Consider the following 19,538-nt stretch of genomic DNA (forward strand, 5'->3'; position numbering starts at 1 on the left):
TTTTTTTTTTTTTTTTTTTTTTTTTTTTTTTTTTTTTTTTTTTTTTTTTAGCATTACATTATTGCTATCTAGTATAAGTCGGATGCCCACATCAGTCACGAGCTCTAGAGTGGATCTAACATGCATGGAGGTTTTTAGTCTCCTTAATAGGTTCCATACGAGTTTGCTATCTAGCTGGAAGCTGACCTAATGTCACCTACCAAGCTCTCTATTATGTAACCTTAGGAATTCGATCTCATAAATTGGTTGAAGGTCGAGACTTATCTAAATTATCCAAGAACCCAAAAATGATAAAAAAAAAATCATCCCAAGGAAAGTTTCAGAATGAACTATCTTGATGATGAAGATTGAGAGTAAAAAAAATCATTTCTAAATTCGTGATTCAAATTACTCCGCAAGCAAGAGTGTAGATGAACACCACTAGAATTGCCAAAATGAAAAACTAAGCCCTTAGCAAAGTTGGATTGAAACTATTCATTATTCAAAATATGAAGTTTACAAGGAAGAAAAAGAAGGCTATATATAGCTTTTGACAACCTGTTAAGAATGAGAAAGTTCTAACAAGAAACAGAGTGAGATTGAAAGTCTAAGAAACATAGGTGAGATTGAAAGTCTAAGAAACATAGGTGAGATTGAAAGTGGGATATTCATTCAGAACGGTAGGATACAAGCTACAAACTAAATCTTATAAATAAGATAAAATATTCTACTAACCAAATTGGAAAATAAGATAAAATATATCAAACATACTATTAACTAAATCGTGAAAATAAAGTAAAAAAATCCTAACTAGTTACGATTATATAAAATATATTCTAATACTCCCCTCAAGTTCGAGACTTAAGAGTGTAGGTCAATAACACCCAAATTGGGGAGTGTCTCACGTTGGAGAGTGTAAGTCAATAACACTCAACATGTACACCCAACTTGGGGAGTGTCATGTTGGAGAGTGTAGGTCAATAACCCTTATTAGAAAATAAAATTGTTGTCTTCTCAATAGTGAAAATATCTGTCAAAGTTAACTCTAAACAAGTATTTGCTGATGATCTCGACATATTAGTTTTCTTTTTAGACTTCCAACAAATAAATGAATTTCCAAGGAAGATGCAAAACAAACATGGATTTTCTTTTTAAACTACCAACAAATAATTGAACTTACCAATAAGATGCAAAACCCAGATGATCCGTAAAAGTTTGTTTGCTTAGACTTTCAAGAAATTATTGAATTTCAAGCCCAGAAATAGACCGTCTTTGATTGATTTGATTTTTGGAATTTCAAGAAATTATTGAATTTAATGTTGTATCTCATAACTTGACGAGAGTGATGAATATAATAAGGATGTGTTAAATAAACATTCGAAGCTTTGAAGCTAGATTTGGCTGATTCCACCGTAAAGAAAATTTTGATATTTAAGAATACCAAGATCGGTGCTCTGAATCACTTGAGAGGTTGTGAAAGAAAATACAAATATCTTCAACATGTCATCTTTAAGCTTTGGTGAGAAATTTGTAGATGCTTATAATGTAGTCTTGTTATTGGACGACCGATAACAGTTTGCCAACCACAGTTCTCAGTTTAGGAGAATGATTGAGAATATCTTTAGTCAATTCAAGACCAGATGGAGATTAGGAGGCTACCTGTTTATGATGAGAATATGGTAACCCAAGATAAAATACACCCATAATCTTCATATAAAAATAGTTAATGATGGAATATGGTAACCTAGGTAAGTTATAATATTAGTAATATTAAAATTTGAACCCGATCTCACGCACACTTATGTACGAATGACTGGTTTATGATGAGAATATGGTACCCAAGATTAAAATACACCCATAATCTCCATATAAAAATGGTTAATGATGGAATATGGTAACCTAGGTAAGTTATAATACTAATAATATTTCCATATAAAAATGGTTAATGATGGAATATGGTAACCTAGGTAAGTTATAATACTAATATATTAAAATTTGAAATTTGAACCCGAACTCACACACACTTATATACAGAAGATCTTAAGTCTTTCCCTTAAGCTCTCGAGCAAACGAATTAATTTGTTTCAAAAAAAATTAAATTAAGTTAAATTTAACTAAATTAGTTAATTAAGTATGAATAGTGCTCTCCTTCAAATTTTCTATATTTTTATGATTAGGTTAGCTACTCGTAAATATAATACTCTATTTCCCTTATTTTATCTCTCACGTATATGTTCTTCGTATTATAACTTACTACAAGTTATGACTTGGGTAAGTCTTTTATCCACTCTTTTCTTTTCTCCACTCGATCAACATTTTAGATAAAATTAAAAATTTAGTCCCAATAATTTAGATCAAATTAGAATACTATCTTTATAGTTTGATATATTTTTCCTCCCTAGTTTTAGATTTTATAAATCATAGAACTTAAATTTTAATTTTAATTTTTTTAATATATTTTTTTTTTTATTGAGAAGGCACTTATAATTTATAAATAATGGCCAGTTCATATATCGAAGTTAAATTTCTAAATTGTAAATTATTTCTGAAAGTTTATAGATATGTGTCTTGTTGATTTGCATATTTATTATTATTATTTAGTTTAACGAGTGAGAATTAAAGATTTAAAGATCTTATTTGTTGGTTGGAGATATGCCTTTACTAGTTCTATGTTTGTTTAGGTTGACATCTTGTAATGCCAAAAAAAAAAAAAAAAAAAAAAAAAGAAAAAAAAAAGAAGGGAAATCGGCCCAAGGGAACGGTAATAATAGCCACCAAGTAGGAAAAGAAAGGGTAGAAGAAGATTTGGGAGAACCAAAGAGCTGCCGCAAAATTTCGTCCATAACTGATGTGAGTTATTGTATATTTTCCAGATTCGAGACTAACCTTTATGAATCGGGACCTAATACTTGGATATGTCATCTAGGGAAGGTCTTCAACTAATTTCGTGAGATCTCCCAAGAACGGAGAATGCTAACAGACCTACTTATTTTTTTTTGTGCGTAGCTCGTTCCATGATGAGAAAAAAAAAAAATACTAGAGCGTAGATGGTATTATGATCTACAACTTTGCAAAAGGAATCGTGTTGATTTGAGTTATAGATCGAAATATACAAAATGTAAAGATTCAAGAAACTTACCAATTTTCTCCTTTTCGTCGGATAGGTGGGGCGAAGAAATTTTCCAACCACCACGTGTCCGTCGGCAATCGGAGAAATGCGTCTCAGCCGAAGAGGGAGACGCGTTGGATACCGGGTGGAGCAACGTGGTCACATCCTTGTCGTGACACACGGCCGACTCGATCCACTAACCCGCGTATGGACCCACTCTGATCTGAGGCCCAGTGAAGCAGCCGATCAGTCCAACCCAAACCGAGCGATCCACGACCGCAAATTCCTGCTCACAAGTGGTACGTGCACTTGAGAAGCGTGACTAGCCTTCGAATGAGTGCATGAGAGCGCGTGTAAGTCTGTTTTCGTCCCATCCGACTTATGTTTTCTCGATTTTTATTTCGATTCTAATTCTAAAAATATTTTTATGCGAATTAGGACTTAATTGGAGAAATCAGTATTTTGGACACCTTACGGGCGTAGAAACGCTAGTGAAAGGACATGTGTCAACCATGTAAGTCACCACACAAAACTTGGGAAGAAATACTTGTAGGAATCGCTTTGGTATGCATGCATGCTAGATTAATTTCCTTGTTTCTATGAAGATTTAACCATGTTTTATGCTTCTGCTTCATATGTATCTGTTTATGCATGCTAAAAGAAGGATAGGAAAATTGTGAACTCTGCGTTTCGGGTGCTGATGGATGTTATCGCCCCGTTGAACATGATTGCCTATTTTTACATAAACTATGTATAATGTATCTACTTCTTGATGCTTGCACCATCTTGATAAAGTTTAGGAAACGTTAGAATGATAAGCCTAGGGATCCACGATTAGAGTGACAAGTCACTAAGATTAAACCAATACCTTCCTTAGGAGCTTAATAGATCACCACGGCAAACGTTGTACCTTATGTGTATTCTTAGGCTGCTAGTTGACTAAACCGTACCTATCGCATCGTGGGAGGACCAAAAGTTCCTGATCAGTTCTTACTACTTCTAGCCATTTCGCAAGGGAAATGTGTCTCCACGTTCTATAGTCCGTTACTTGCATGGGAATAGGTTGAGTTCCCCCCGTTACTTGCATGGGAATAGGTTGAGTCCCCCAGGGGACTGTCATGAGCTTAGGAGTTACTCAACACACCCCTAGGCTAGACACCATGTAGTCTCAAATAGCCAAGCAGCGGTAGTGCCTCATAAAGAGATATCGGTCATTTGAGCTTAGTATAAGGAACTCTTAAGTACTAAATGAGAGAACGGAGAACCATAGAAGTCCCAAGAGGCAAGCCCTGAAGGCCTAAGATTAAAATTAGACGTCCTAGAGCAATGAGTAGCCCGTGTTTATCGGTTAAACTTAGAGTGCGATGAGAGCCTACAAGTAGGTAGCTTACAGAGTATAATTTTATACACTCATTCCTGCTATATCTTTTTCTCCAGGTACATGAGGCGTTGGGTCGAGGTAGGATGTGATCAGAGAGGCAGATTGTCACAAAGGAATGCATGTCCTGGGGCATCAGTCTAATCTTTTCCTTTGCTTTCAAATTTTCATGATTTTGTTCCTTAACACTTTTGTTTGTTTGAACCCTTATTGCAATTTTCTTTATTTAGAATAAATGATTTTGCCCTTATACATTTTCAACTATTTTCTTGCATTCACGTTGTCGTTTGAGTCACGGGTCATAATAAAATATTGGGTCGTGACAAATTTCGTATCAGAGCACCATGTCATAGGTCCAGTAGAAATTTAGGATAGAGAGTCGTATCCACTGTGACTGAGTCTATAACACTCAAGTTTTGGGCCCATGACTCAATACAAAATAATAATAATAATACAATGAATAAATCCTAGGGTTCAGCTATTTAGCCAAACCTTTAGCCTGCCGCCAACCCATTCTGTACGAAGCCGACACAAGCCAACACTCGCAAACCCTAAGTTGCCGCCCTCCCTTTTCCTCTTTATCATCATCTTCTTCTTTAAGCCACCGCCGCCGCCGCCCAACGTTCACGTCATCTCGTCGCCATCCATCTCTCACAACCCGCGCTCTTTCGCACGTCGGAATACCATCGTCAGTCGCCGTCGCACGTCGGATACCCACATAGTCGCCGCGAATGAACACCACTGCCTTCGCTGAAACCACCATTTAGAGGAATAAACGTAACCAAGATACAACAAGCCCACCCAATGAAACCCAACGAAATTGGGATTGGAACCAACCTGAACATGGACAGAATGCTCGATCTAAGTCGGAGCGAACCAATAGTTGTAGGAACGATTAGAAAACGAGCTCTCAAAGTAAGTGAAGGGAATGAACTCTTCATCCACGTAGCGAAAACATTGGGAACTTTTTTTATTTCTATTATGAATGAAAACAAAAGCAATAAATTCGATAGAGTGAGAACTCTACCTTTGCAGAAACCCTAACTTGCAAGACTTCTGGGAGTATTCCAACCATGCAGAAGTTCTTCAACATTCCACAAGATCTTCCTTCCTATGACTCGAACACAAGGTCAAGGCTTGTTGGAGCCTCTTGAAAGAAAAGTCCAAAGGGATTTGAGAAGAAGATGCAGAAGTTCTTCAACATTCCACAAGATCTTCCTTACTATGACTCGAACACAAGGTCAAGGCTTGTGGGAGCCTCTTGAAAGAAAAGCCCAAAGGGATTTGAGAAGAAGAAAGAGTTTTGGGAATTCTCTGGAGATGTAATTTCATTTTCCAAAAAAAGTTGGAGAGATTGATGTATTTTTGGCTCAATGCGAGGGTCCTATTTATAGGGAGTTTTGGAGAAGGTTTGCCAAATAATATATTTGCATATTTAATATATTAGGATATAATACCTTATATAAATCATATTTAGATATTATAAGAAATCCTAATATATATTTAATTAATTTCGATTTTATTCAAATTTCAAATATATTTTTATTTAATGTATCTAAATAAAGGTTTAATATTTAATTGTATCAAATATAATAAAATATATTTTTCATTTTTAATATATCTATATTAATTTAAACCTTTAAATTAATATATTTTTCTCCATTTAATTTGAATTTCAAATTAAATGTATATTTTTTATTTATTTAATATATTTAATATATTAAATATTAGTTTGACATTTCAAATTAAATTTATTTTTCTCTTTATATTTAATATATATAATATATTAAATATCAATTTAACCATTTCAAATTTTTTTAAAAATAAATTCAACCTTTTAGCCTGTGAGACCTTATGGACCTAGAAATTATCAGCTCCAATGATGTAAAATTAATTAATTAAACTCTTTAATTAATCAATTTCCATTCATTAACTATACGTAACTCTACTATAGACCTAGAATTGCACTCTATGCATTGTAGGACAAGTTATGTCCATTAATATAACCATTACAAGCAAGTCGATTCTTCACGAGTTTCATAATTACAGCTGGGTTAAAAGTCTGTTTTACCCCTGTAATTACATCTTTCACCTTAAGTACCACTTATCTTCTAATGAACAATTTGTTTATGATCCAATCATAAACCAAATCCCTCTCGGGCCAATGAGAGGGTGGGGCCGCATTGTTCAAGTCCCGAAATCAGTACTTAAGAGAACAACTCATTACTTTCCTTATATATGGAAAGGAGTGAATTCCATCTCATGAATTTATGTTCCCAACTCCCTATATTTGGTCACGTCCCCAAAATAGTAGGCATATTGAATCGGCTAACAGAGCCATTCTCACCCATGTAAATTAAAGGACAAGCTCTGACAGGTAGGAGTTAATAACTCTCTTAGGATTAAGATCGAGTCGCATATGATCATCATGTGAAATATTAATCTTCTCAATTAACGGATTTATAAAGAGAGATTAAATATTTCTTTGTCTAGTTTTATACAAACTCATTGTATAGGATACCTACTTGCATGTCTCCACATGAACGATTTAGATCAAATCATTTGAAACGATTACAAAGTGGGCCGTATCAATACTATTACCACGATAAGGCACCCAACCTTATCCATGTACTATAGACTCTTTAGGTTATTACTTGAACACGATTCTCTTGTATGTCAACCACATATAGTTCAAAATTACATTAATAACCTTGGATTTTCATATAATGGATAATAATTAAATTACCAAAAAAATAATAAAAATTATTGTTAAAAATTAAATAATTAATTACGAGGCTTTATGGCATAAATTCCAACAGTAAAGGACCCTCCTGTTGAAACTAAATGTTTTGTTTTTTTTTTTTTAAAGGCTCGATCTAAGTCGGAGCTAACCAATAGTTGTAGGAACGATTAGAAAAGGAGCTCTCCAAGTTAAGGTGTGTGCTCATGTGAAAGGGTAAGGTGATAGCGTATGCCTCTAGACAATTGAAGGAATATGAACGAAACTAGCCCATGCATGACCTCAAGTTAGAAGCAGTAGTGTTTGCTCTAAAAACGTGGTGGCATTACCTGTATGGGGAAAAAGTTTAAGTCTTCACCCATCACAAGATTCTCAAGTACTTGTTCACGCAAATGGAGCTCAATATGAGACAGAGGCGATGATTGGAGCTAGTGAAGGATTACGATATAGAGATCTTGTACCATCTAGGCAAAGACAATGTTGTAGCAGATGCATTAAGTAGGAAGGTCATTCATACTTTTGTGATGATCACCAAGCAAGAGAAATTACAAGATGAGATGAAAAGGGTTGGGATAGATGTTGTGGTTAAAGGTGGCATCACTCAAGTAGCATAGGTGACCATGCAACCTAACCTAAGAAAACATGTCATTAATGACCAAAGTTCTGATGAACACCTCGACAGAGTGTGGAGTTAGACTAAAGTGGAGAGACCAACTGGGTATTCTATCTTCTCAGACGGGGGCCTGCGATGGCAAGATCACCTGTGCATTCCCCGGGATGAGAGAATCCTAGAGGATATTATGACTGAAGCCCATGATACATCTTATACGTTCCACCCTCGAACTACGAAGATGTATCAGGATCTGAAAGGATGTTACTGGTGGCCAGGAATGAAGAAAGACATAGTAGATTTCGTAAGCCGAGGTTTAACCTGCCAGCAGGTAAAGGCCCCGAGACAACGTCTAGTAAGATTGCTACAGCTCTTGAATGTTCCTCAATGGAAATGAGAAGTAGTTTGTATGAACTCATCTTAGGGTTGCACAAAACTAAGCAGGGATATAACGAAATCTGGGTGGTTGTAGATCGACTAACTAAGATAGATCATTTCATTCCAGGCAAGTCCATATATCGAGTGGATCGATGGACTAAGTTATATATCAGGGAGATAATATGCCTACACGGAGTACCAGTGTCCATAGTCTCAGACTGGGACACTAGGTTCACCTCTCAGTTTTATAAAAGTCTCCAGAAAGCACTAGGAACCCAGTTGAGATTCAGTACATCGTTTCATCCTCAAACGGACAGACATACTAAAAGGTTGAATAAAATCTTGGAAGAAATATTGTGAGCCTGTGTCATAGATTTCTCTGGGTACTAGGACGAACATCTTCCTTTGAGGGAGTTTGCCTACAATAACAGTTACCAAGCAATCGTTCAGATGGCCCGTTTCGAGGCACTGTATGGGCGTAGGTGTCGAACACCAGTGTTCTGGGAAGAGGTAGGCACGCAACAACTACTGGGACCAGAGTTAGTTTAGGTCACCATCACAACGGTGCAAGTAGAGAATACTCACTACACAGAGCTGTCAAAAGAGCTATGCAAATTTGCGTAGAAGGGACCTCGAATTCGAGGTGGGTGACCATGTCTTCCTGAAAGTAGCCTTGATGAGGGGTGTTGAGTGTTAGATAAAAGCTATGGTTTCCTTAGATTTTGTTAGTTATTTTTTACTTTTGAAAAATCTGAATTAACGCTCCCAGTTTAATGGAAGAGCCTAATTTTTGGTGGCCATTTTAGTCAACTTTGGGCGCAAGTTTGTGCCCACTACGACTAAATTTAGGATTCAATTTGTTATTTAAAGTATTCAACTGGGTGAGAAATCATCATCGAGTCTTAAGCAAATATCTCTCTCTCTTTTCTTTTCCGTTATTTTTTTTTGAAGAAGTTTTCCTTCGATCGGTTTTTACTCGTTGACGTTTTTCCTCTCAATTGCCAGAAGTCAACAAGTGGTATCAGAGCCTGGTTTAAGTCATCCGTGGTATATCATTGCGAAGGAGCCACCTTTATCAATAGTTAAGTTGAATAGCTCAAGTGGTTAGAGCGTCGACCTAACAACACACTGGTCTTTGGTTTGAGTAGAAGAAAATGCAAAGCGTGAAAATACACACATCGTGGGGCAGCCGATTTACAACATGGCGAGCTGTTTGAAAGCTAACGCCCATAACTCTCTTGGAAGACTCCTCACATGCAGTCAAGACAAGCAAACTGATGTAAGATGAGCTAATTAAATCAGCATGAATGGTGATGATTTTGTCCCTGGCCATGGAGGCAGTCGATTTACAACATGGTGAGCTGTTATGAGCTAATTAAATCAGCATGAATGGTGATGATTTTGTCCCTGGCCATGGAGGCAGTCGATTTACAACATGGTGAGCTGTTATGAGCTAATTAAATCAGCATGAATGGTGATGATTTTGTCCCTGGCCATGGAGGCAGTCGATTTACAACATGGTGAGCTGTTTGAAAGCTGACGCCCATAACTCTCTTGGAAGACTCCTCGCATGCAGCCAAGACAAGCAAACTGATGTAATTTTGTTGCGGGGTTTCTGGACAAGTCAGTTGACGCTGAACTCCATGCTCCTTACAGTATTCCATAAAATCATTTGAAAGATATTCCCCACCATTATCCGTGTGCAAGTACTTGATTTTCAATTCAAATTCTTTTTCTACAGCATGCTTAAACTGAATAAATTTTGAAAAAGCTTCACTTTTGTGTTCTAAGAAGTATACCCAACTGAAACGAGAGAAATCGTCCACAAACACCATCACGTAATGAAAGCCGGAATAGCTTGCTGTTCGCGTCGGTCCCAAAAGATCAGAATGAATCAATTCTAATACTGTTGAAGCTCTACTCCTTGAGCTTGTGAAAGGAAGACGATGAGACTTGCCATATTGGCAGCCTGGACAAATCTCATCATGCTGAATATCTTTAAAGATAGGGACACCATCAAGAAGTTGTTTTGTGGATATTTTCTGCAACAACTGGAAACCCACATGACCCAACCGAGCATGCCAAAGAGTTGAGCTTGCATTATGAACAACTTTCTTGATATATTCATCACTAGCTGATAAAACGTACAAAGATTCTTTTCTTTTTCCATAGAATATGATATCAGCAGCAACATGTTTCACATTAGATAATATTTGAACATCTTTAGGACCAAAATGAGAACATACCTTCCTGAATCTGTTATTTGTGATACAGAAGCAAAGTTTTTTTTCAAACCCGAAACATGATAAACGTCCTTGAGTAGAACACTCCCATCATTCAAATCTCCTTCTTTCGTCACAGGATGCATTTAATTATCGGCTGTCATTTGGACCTTCTTTTGAAAATGTGGACGAACATTTGATAAAAGAGTTTCGTTTCCACTTGCATGATGAGAACAACCGGAATCAACGATCCATTCTTCATCGTAGTCTATAAAGGCATGAGCACTTGCAGAACCACCATCTTGATGTACAACTGAGGTCACATTCGTTGGCTGGTCAAGAACCTTAGTAGTTAAGCAGTATTCCCAAATTAGATCTGAAGATTTTTTCTTGCGTGTACAGCATTTGCTTCTGATTCCTGCATTTTGACTCGGCAATTTGGCTTAATATGACCTGACTTTTCGCAACGATGACACACCACTTTCGCGCTTGACAATCTCGTTTAAAATGGCTAGGTTTTTCACACCTGTAGCAAGCTTTAAATGGCTTCTTTGACGACTGCTCACTTCTGAATTGATTCGCATTACTTGATGAAGGCTTTGAATGAAAATTTTGTCTCCTTTGATCTTTGACAGACAACGTATCTTCTAACTTTGGGGAAAACTCGTTGCTGCTGGTCATTTGCTTAACCAAGGCTTCCTAATTTGAAAGAAGATTCTCCAGTTCAATTACCGTAGGCTGATTTGCCCACCCTTCTATTGAGGAAACAAAAGGCATAAATTCTTTTCGTAATCCACGAATAAGATAACGCCGTAATCGAGCATCTCTCATTGGCTCCTCAGCATCTAATTCTGAAATTTCAGAACATAGATTTTTCACTTTCAAGAAATATTCTTCAATAGAAAAATTACCTTGAGTTACCACAGCCAGTTCATTCTCTAGAAATTGCAATCGAGCTGTATTTTTTCTTAGTGAACAACTTTTGAAGGGTTTTCTATACTTGCTTTGGTGACTTTAAATCACGAACATGATCAATATATTCCTTGCTAATAAGAGTTCGCAAGGCAAATAAGGCTTTTCCACATTTGATCTTCCATTTTCGGCGTAATTCAACATTCTGTGGAGTGTCGGCTGGAATTTCTGTGTCATCACCTTGAATTAAATCCCACTAATCTTGTTTCTGTGGATAAGCTTCCATACATAACTTCCAATAATTGTAATTATTGCCAACAAGCTTTTCCATAGATACACCCATAGAGGCACTTTCACCATTCATCTCGTTGAGTAATAATATCAAACCGTACGAACTTGGCTCTGATACCAACTGTCACAATATCTCACGCTCAAATGTGTGAATAAATATGAAATTATTATTACTCAAAGAGGATAATACAGAGACAATTAAAAATAATGAACTGCTCTACAGTGGCTTGTGTTTTACTAAGGGGAGGGCTCCTATTTAAACGGAAATAAATCCTATAAATAGCTCATACAAAAACTACTGAAATAAACTATTCCTCCTCGTAAAGATGAATAGCCTAACAACTTAACTAATTCCATCTAAAATAAGTTGCACGAATTTTGACAGCCTCCCTTAAAGCAAGCTTATTTCTTAATAACTTCGAGAGACGTACGAAAAGCTTCAAACTTCACTTTGGTATGTATTTTCTGCAATTCAACATCCTGCGATAATACTTTCTCTAGAACAAAATGATAATGAGTTTCAATATGTTTCGAACGAACATGAAACACCGGATTTCCAGCGATTTTTATTGCACTTTCATTATCACAATTGATTTGAATTGGCCGATTGAGAGTAGTCACCATTTCTTGAATAAGCCTTTCGAGCCACAAGCATTCTTGAGTAGCCATTGTAGCAGCTACATATTCTGCTTCACAGCTTGACAAAGCAACGGTACTTTGCTTTTTACTTCACCATGAAATTGCGAAAGAGCCTACTGTAAAACAAAACTTTCCTTCTCTACGAGGTATCTTAGAGGTGGCACGCAAGGTACGGGGCACTTAAACTTTTCTTCTCTACAAAAATTACACAAGGATGAGATGGTGCACGGTTTGCCGGCAATCAAAGGCGTGAATAAGCTGTGTGACGGGTGCCTCATCGGCAAACAGAGGCGCACCCCCGGCATCTACTTCATCCCGAGGCTCAAGCTAATCTTGGGAGCTTGGGTCAACTTGATGAGGTCGACTGCTTCATTTCCATCGAGCGTGAGCTACTCAAAATCTACGATGATCGACGACGGCTGCTCACGACAAACCGTCTTTACATCCTGGATTTGGAGATAGAGCAACCCGTCAGCCACTCGGCCAAGACCGAAGAGGTATCTTAAAGGTGGCACGCAAGGTACGGGGCACTTAAACTTTTCTTCTCTATAAAAATTACACAAGGAGGAGATGGTGCACGGTTTGCCGGCAATCAAAGGCGTGAACAAGATGTGCGACGGGTGCCTCATCGGCAAACAGAGGCGCACCCCCTTTCTGTCTCAGGCATCCTACCGCGCGGCGATATTTGCGGCCACATCAAGCCGACGAGCCCAGGCGGCAAGACCTTCTTCCTCCTGCTGGTCGATGACAAAAGCCTCTTCATGTGGTTGATCCTGCTGCAAGCGAAAAGTGAGGCAGCATAGGCGGTTAAACGCATTCAAGCGCGAGCGGAGGCCGAATATGGGAAGAAGATGCGACTGCTGCACACAGACCGAGGCAGAGAATTCACCTCGACAAGTTTCGGTAAGTACTGCGACGAGTTTGGCATACAACGACACCTAAGGCGCCCTACTCCCCCCAACAGAACGGAGTGGTGGAGCGCCAAAATCAGACCATCGTCGGGATAGCAAGGTCATTGTTGATGATGGTCGGGATGCCTAGGAGATTATGGGGAGAGGCGGTAATGATGGTAGTCTACCTCCTCAATCGTTCACCAATGCGAAGCCTCGACGGGAAGACGCCACACGAGGCCTGATACAACAAGAAGCTAGCAGTACATCATTTTCGAGTGTTCGGCTGCATCGCATACATGAAGGTGGCGCGTCCCCACCTCACCAAGCTCGATCCCAGGGGGCTGAAGGTCGTCTTCATCAGCTACGAACCTGAGAGCAAGGCATACAGACTCTATGATCCTGCGGGGGGGGCGAGCTCACGTGTCTCGCGACGTCATCTTCGATGAAAACACCTTCTGGCAGTGGAACGACGTGATTGAGGCAAACCACAATCAAAATCAATTCATGGTGGAGTACCTCGTCACCGAGCCGGAAGAAGAAGGAGCACAACTTCAGGAACCGTCACCGTCGTCAGCAGCTGCACCCCCTAAACTAGTGGAGTTTGCAATACCACAGACTGCGGATTCCACGCTAGATGCCGATCACGATGATAATCTGGTGGCCAAGTACCGGAGGATGGAAGACCTAGTGGAAGGAGGTGAACCACCGGACAGGCACCGCGCGAACTCGAACAAGAGGTGGCCGAACTGCATGCCATCGGCGCAGATGAACGAAACACCTTCGCCGAAGCAGAAAGGAATGCGTGCTGGATGAAGGCAATGTAGGAGGAGATGACATCCATCACCGAGAACCAGACATGGACTCTAGAGGGCATGCCGCCGGGACACTGAGCCATAGGGCTTAAATGGGTCTTCAAATTGAAGCGTAACGAAAAGGGAGAAGTTGTGAAGCACAAGACCCATCTGGTGACGAAGGGCTACGTCCAGAAGCAAGAAATAGGCTTCGAAGAGGTATTTGCGGTGGTGGCTAGGTTAGAATCCATCCATCTTTTGCTGGCAATCGTGACCTATTGCTCTTGGGAGGTCCACCACATGGACGTGAAGTCCGCTTTCCTTAACGGAGAGCTAAAGGAAACTGTCTACGTCTGATAACCACCTGGGTTCCTGGACAATGACAACCCCAGTAAGGTACTGCGCCTGCACAAGGCACTCTACGGGCTTCGACAAGCACCACGAGTGGGATGCGAAGCTCGACAATACCCTACTGTCACTGAAGTTCAAGCGCTGTGCCTCTGAGCATGGCATGTACACGCACGGCCACGACGAGCAGCGACTAATTGTGGGAGTGTACGTCGACAACCTCATAATCACTGGAGGCGACATGGAAGTCCTTGGAAGATTCAAGAGGGAGATGTCAAAGAACTTCAAGATGAGTGATTTCGGCATACTCAGTTACTACCTCGGCATCGAAGTGCAACAGAGTACTGTCGGCATCACCATCTGTCAAAGTGCGTACGCAAAGAAGCTGTTGGACACTGTCGGGCTAGCAGACTGTAACCCTACAAGGACGCCAATGGAGGCCCGACTCCAACTGAGGAAGGTCGGCACTACGACGGCAGTCGACTCCATCAATTACCGCAACCTTGTCGGGAGTCTGCGCTATCTAGTAAACACATGCCCTGATCTTGCTCATTCCATTGGATACGTGAGTAGATTCATGGAAGCACCTAGGGAGGAGCATCTTGTGGCTGTCAAGCACATCCTACGCTATGTGGCTAGAACCAGAGGCTGGGGTGTGAGATACTGCGCAGGGAAAGGAAAGAAGAAGCTTGAGCTGGTCGGCTACAATGATAGTGACATTGCCGGTGACGTTTATGATCATAAGAGCACTAGCGGAATGATCTACTTCCTCTCAGGCGGCGTGATCTACTGGCAATCAACAAAACAAAAGGTAATTATTTTGTCTTCCTACGAAGCATAATACATCGCCGCTTCGACGGCAGCAACACAGGGGGTCTAGCTTGCGCGACTGATGGAAGAACTCATCGGAAGAGAAAACGATCCACCAATGCTATACGTGGACAATAAAGCTACGATCTCCTTGATAAAAAATCTAGTTTTGCACGATCGGAGCAAGCACATAGAAATCAAATTCCACTACATCCAAGAATGTGCAGATCGAGGGCTCATCAAGATTGATTTCATCCAAACAGAGAAACAGCTTGGAGACATTTTCACCAAGTCCCTAGCGTGGGTAAAATTTGAAGAACTACGCTCAAAGACCGGAGTTCAAATAATAAGGTAGATACACCACAGCTTTTAGGAGGAGATTGTTAGATAAAAGTTATGGTTTCCTCAGATTTCGTTAGTTGTTTTTTACTTTTGAAAAATCTGAATTAACTCTCATCGGGAAGAGTGTAATTTTTGCTGGCCATTTTAGCAAACTTTGGGCGCAAGTTTGTGCCCACTACGACTAAATATAGGATTAAATTTGTTATTTAAAGTATTCAACTGAATGAGAAAAAGAAAATGAAAAAGAAAAAAAAGATGAGAAATCGGCCGAAGTCAATAGAGGGGCAAATAAGTCATTTTCCCCCTCCATCTATTATAGGGGTCCAAGTGGTACCCTAAAGTAGTCACCAAAAAGGAAAAGAAAGGGTAGGAGAATATTTGGGAGAATCGAGGATCCGCCACGAAACTTCGTCCAGAACCGAGGTGAGTTCTTGAATATTTCCCAGATCGGAAACTAACCTTTATGAATCGGGACCTAATACTTGGATATGTTCATCTAGGAAAGGTCTTCCACTGATTTCGTGAACAAACATGGCCGAAAACGTGAAGGTCTGAGAGATCTCCCAAGATCGGTAAGAATGCAAACAGATCTACTTTTGTTGTGCGTAACTCGTTCCATGATGTGGAAAAAAAATATTAGAGCGTAGATGGTATTACGATCTACAACTTTGCAAAAGGAATTGTGTTGATTCGAGTTGTAGATCGAAAGACAAAAAAAATGTAAAGATTCAAGAAACTTACCCATTTTTTCAATTTCATTGGATAGGAGGGGAGAAAAAATATTCTGACGACCACGTGTCGCTGGCGACCGAAGAAACACGTCTCAGTCGAAGATGCACACGCATCAATTTTTAGGTGGAGACGCGCGTCAAACATCGGGTGGAGCAACGCAGTCTTGTCCTTTTGGTGACACGCCGCCGACCCGACCCACTAACCTGCATACGAACAAGCTTTGATCAGTGGCCCAGCGAAGCAGTCAACTGGTCCAACACAAATCGTGCGACCTGAATTGGACCGCGACCCGCAACGGCTAATTCCTGTCTGCGCATGGTACGCGTGTGTGAGAAGCTCAACTAGCCTTCGCCTAAGTGCGTGGGAGCGCGTGTGTCTGTTTTCGCCCCGTCCGTCTTTTTTTTTTTTTTTTCTAATTCCAATTCTAACAATGTTTTTATGCAAACTAGGACTTAATTGGAAAAATCAGTACTTTTGGATGCCATACGGTCGTAGAAATGCTAGCAAAAGAACACACGTCATCCATGTAAGTCACGACACATAACATAGGAAAAAATACTTGTAGGAATCACTTTAGTATGCATGCATGCTAGATTAATTTCCTTAGTTGATTGGATTCTTCCATGCTCATAGTCATCATGCCCTAAGTCCTACCATTCTTATAAGTATTCCCTCCATAATAGTTTAAATGGTTGCTAACACATTTGTGTTTGTACGATGGCACTGTTCTCTAGGTTTCTTAAATTCAAATTTTTTGAAATTTCTTGGGAACTCCTAACTTAAGTCAGGTTTACAAAAACAAAAACAAAATCCACAAGAATCAATCTCAAAGTGGTCAAACTTGGCAAAAAAAAATTATAATTTCTAGGTTCTTTTACAATAAAAAAAAAAGTCAATCTATTGGACAAGGAGTCCTAGATCATTTCAACCTTCGAGTTTTTCACAAAAAATATTCATTTCTTCACTACGAAATTCTATGAATTTTTTTCTACATTTACATTAAAGGATTAAAATTCTTACTCGACAGAGTACTTCCAAATTCACCTTGATTCACATCTCCCTCATCCTTCACACATCCATAAAAAATATCTCTTATGAGTGCAAAAAAAGTGATCGGTAGAAAAAAAAAACCTAAATTCAAATTTCTTACCATGGCTAGTCCGAACGAGATCAAGTTCTATGAGTTTCAATCATCGATTTTTTCACCAAACTTGTAGTCCTTGTTCATTTGGAACTAAAAAGACAAAAATTAGCCTTTAAGGTGGATTCTAAAGAGAAGTATTTTGAAAAAATTCGAAAACACTTATCCAATAAATTTTTAGCTGGTTGTCATTCCTACTTCTTTTCCAAATTGGTCAAAATGGTAAAATAAACTAATAATTTTTATTAAAATCCATCAATTCCCAGACCTTAAAACTAGTAGGGAGAGTTGAGGATTTAGCCTAGAAGTGGATAATTTGAAGAAACTGCATGACCAAATTTATGTGGAGTGAGGAGCCACTTATAATGGCCAATTCATATATGAAAGTTAAATTTCTAAATGGTATATTATTCCTGAAATTTCTTAGATATGTGTCCCTTATTGATTTGCATGTTTTTTTTTTTTTTAGTTGAACGAATGAGACTGAGAGTAAGAATTAAAGATTTAAATATCTTATTTATTGGTCGAAGATGCATATCTTTACTAGTTGTTCTATGTTTAGATTGACATCTTCTAAATTATTAACACTTGATACCATAGTTAATTATTCGAGATAAGATATCACATATTTATTTTAGAAGGGATAAGTAAATAACAACTAATTTTGAACTATATGGTTACAGAATTTGAAAACCATAATGTTAATCGATAAAAGAATTTTAATTTGATTATATATATATATATATATAATCAAAATAATTTGAATTTGACTGTCATGATATCATATAGTTAATAAACTCAATAAAATGCTTAAATGTTTTTGAAAATAAATATACCAAATATATTTTCATAACAGGTCCTCAACCATGTGAGAATCTAGTCTAAATAAATATATACTTTCTTTACAAAAATATTTATTAACTTTCAAAAAAAAAAAATTAATAATATTCTCAAGTTTTTTTTTTCTTTTCTTAATACCCTTAATTTAGTTTTAGACGAGTGAGGTGTCCTATGCTTTTTTAAACTTTAAATTTTCATTAATTTCTTTTTTAAAATGTTATAAAAAATATATATATCATTACATTGGATCCGTACTTTGTTCGAGAAATACTCAAAACTTTTAAAAATCCCACTAATACTCTTATCCTTTATAATAATAATAATAAAAAGTAAAATCTTATTATCGTCTAAATAAAAATCATCTATCTATATCTCATAGAGCATTTTATTCTTCAATTTTAAGGATATTGACGCTTTCTAAAAATAAAAGAGTATTGATGTTAATTTCGAAAGTTTTGTGAATATTTTTGAAACTTGTACTAATAGTTTGGTCGTATTTTTTTTCATTTAAAAAGTTTAAATGTAACTTCCCTCAATTTATAAGTACTTTTGTTGTGATATGGAGCCTGATGCCTGGAGTCTGATGCCTATTTACAGTAAAGATCGGTAAAGATATGTTTGGTAGATATTTCGTAAAGATCTAATTGAGATATATATGGTACATATTTGATAAAGATTTGATAGAGATATATTTGATAGATTATATTTGATGGTTAAATCTTTAAAGACTATATTTAATAAATTGAAACTCTATATATATAAGGCAGTGCTCTTGAGAGATCTTAGATAAAGATTTGATATGATAGACTTGGATATATGAGCGTTAAAGGAATGACGACGCTAACTGAGAGTACTTCAACTTCAAGGCTGTGACATAATAGACTTGAACATATGAGTGTTATGGAATGAAGATTTTGGCTGCAAAGGAGTTTTGGAAGGTCTGAAATCTATTGATATGAGTCCTTGTGAGAACTGCGTTATGAACAAATAGAAACGAGTTACCTTCACAAACACTGTCAAAGAATTGAAGAAAAGTATCGGGACAACGAAGCAAAAGGGAGTCGAGGTTGAGTTGTTGAAAGATTCACCTCGTGATATTGTAGCAGATACTCAAGAAACTCCTGAGACTGTTGCTGAGGAACCAGAGTTGAAACAAGTAGAAGTTGGGGTTGAGTTGCTGAAAGATTCACCTAGTGATGTTGTAGCGGATACTCAAGAAACTCTTGAGACTGTTGTTAATGAATCAGAAGCGGAACAAGTGACACCTGAGTAGGTGTTGAGAAGACCATCCAGAACTATTAGAGTACCAGATAGGTATTCAACTCCGTTACACTATTTGTTACTGACTGATGAAGGGATACCAAAGTCCCTTGATGAGACTCT

The 19,538-nt window shown here is 38.1% G+C and overlaps 1 protein-coding gene and 1 long non-coding RNA gene across 2 annotated transcripts; both read left to right on the plus strand.

The window, feature by feature from the left end:
• Positions 1-14,321: 14,321 nt before the first annotated feature.
• On the plus strand, positions 14,322-15,131 carry LOC111450836 (uncharacterized mitochondrial protein AtMg00810-like). The gene has a single exon (XM_023091130.1). It carries the CDS (start codon positions 14,322-14,324, stop codon positions 15,129-15,131), a length of 810 nt encoding a protein of 269 aa, XP_022946898.1.
• Positions 15,132-15,800: 669 nt separating this feature from the next.
• On the plus strand, positions 15,801-16,645 carry LOC111450757. Its single transcript, XR_002711874.1, has 3 exons — positions 15,801-15,865; positions 15,943-16,014; positions 16,209-16,645. It is a non-coding gene; the product is annotated as an uncharacterized LOC111450757 (long non-coding RNA).
• The last annotated feature ends 2,893 nt before the right edge of the window (positions 16,646-19,538 follow it).

This window comes from Cucurbita moschata, unplaced genomic scaffold, assembly GCF_002738365.1.
Source record: "Cucurbita moschata cultivar Rifu unplaced genomic scaffold, Cmos_1.0 Cmo_Scf00012, whole genome shotgun sequence".
Taxonomy (NCBI): domain Eukaryota; kingdom Viridiplantae; phylum Streptophyta; class Magnoliopsida; order Cucurbitales; family Cucurbitaceae; genus Cucurbita; species Cucurbita moschata.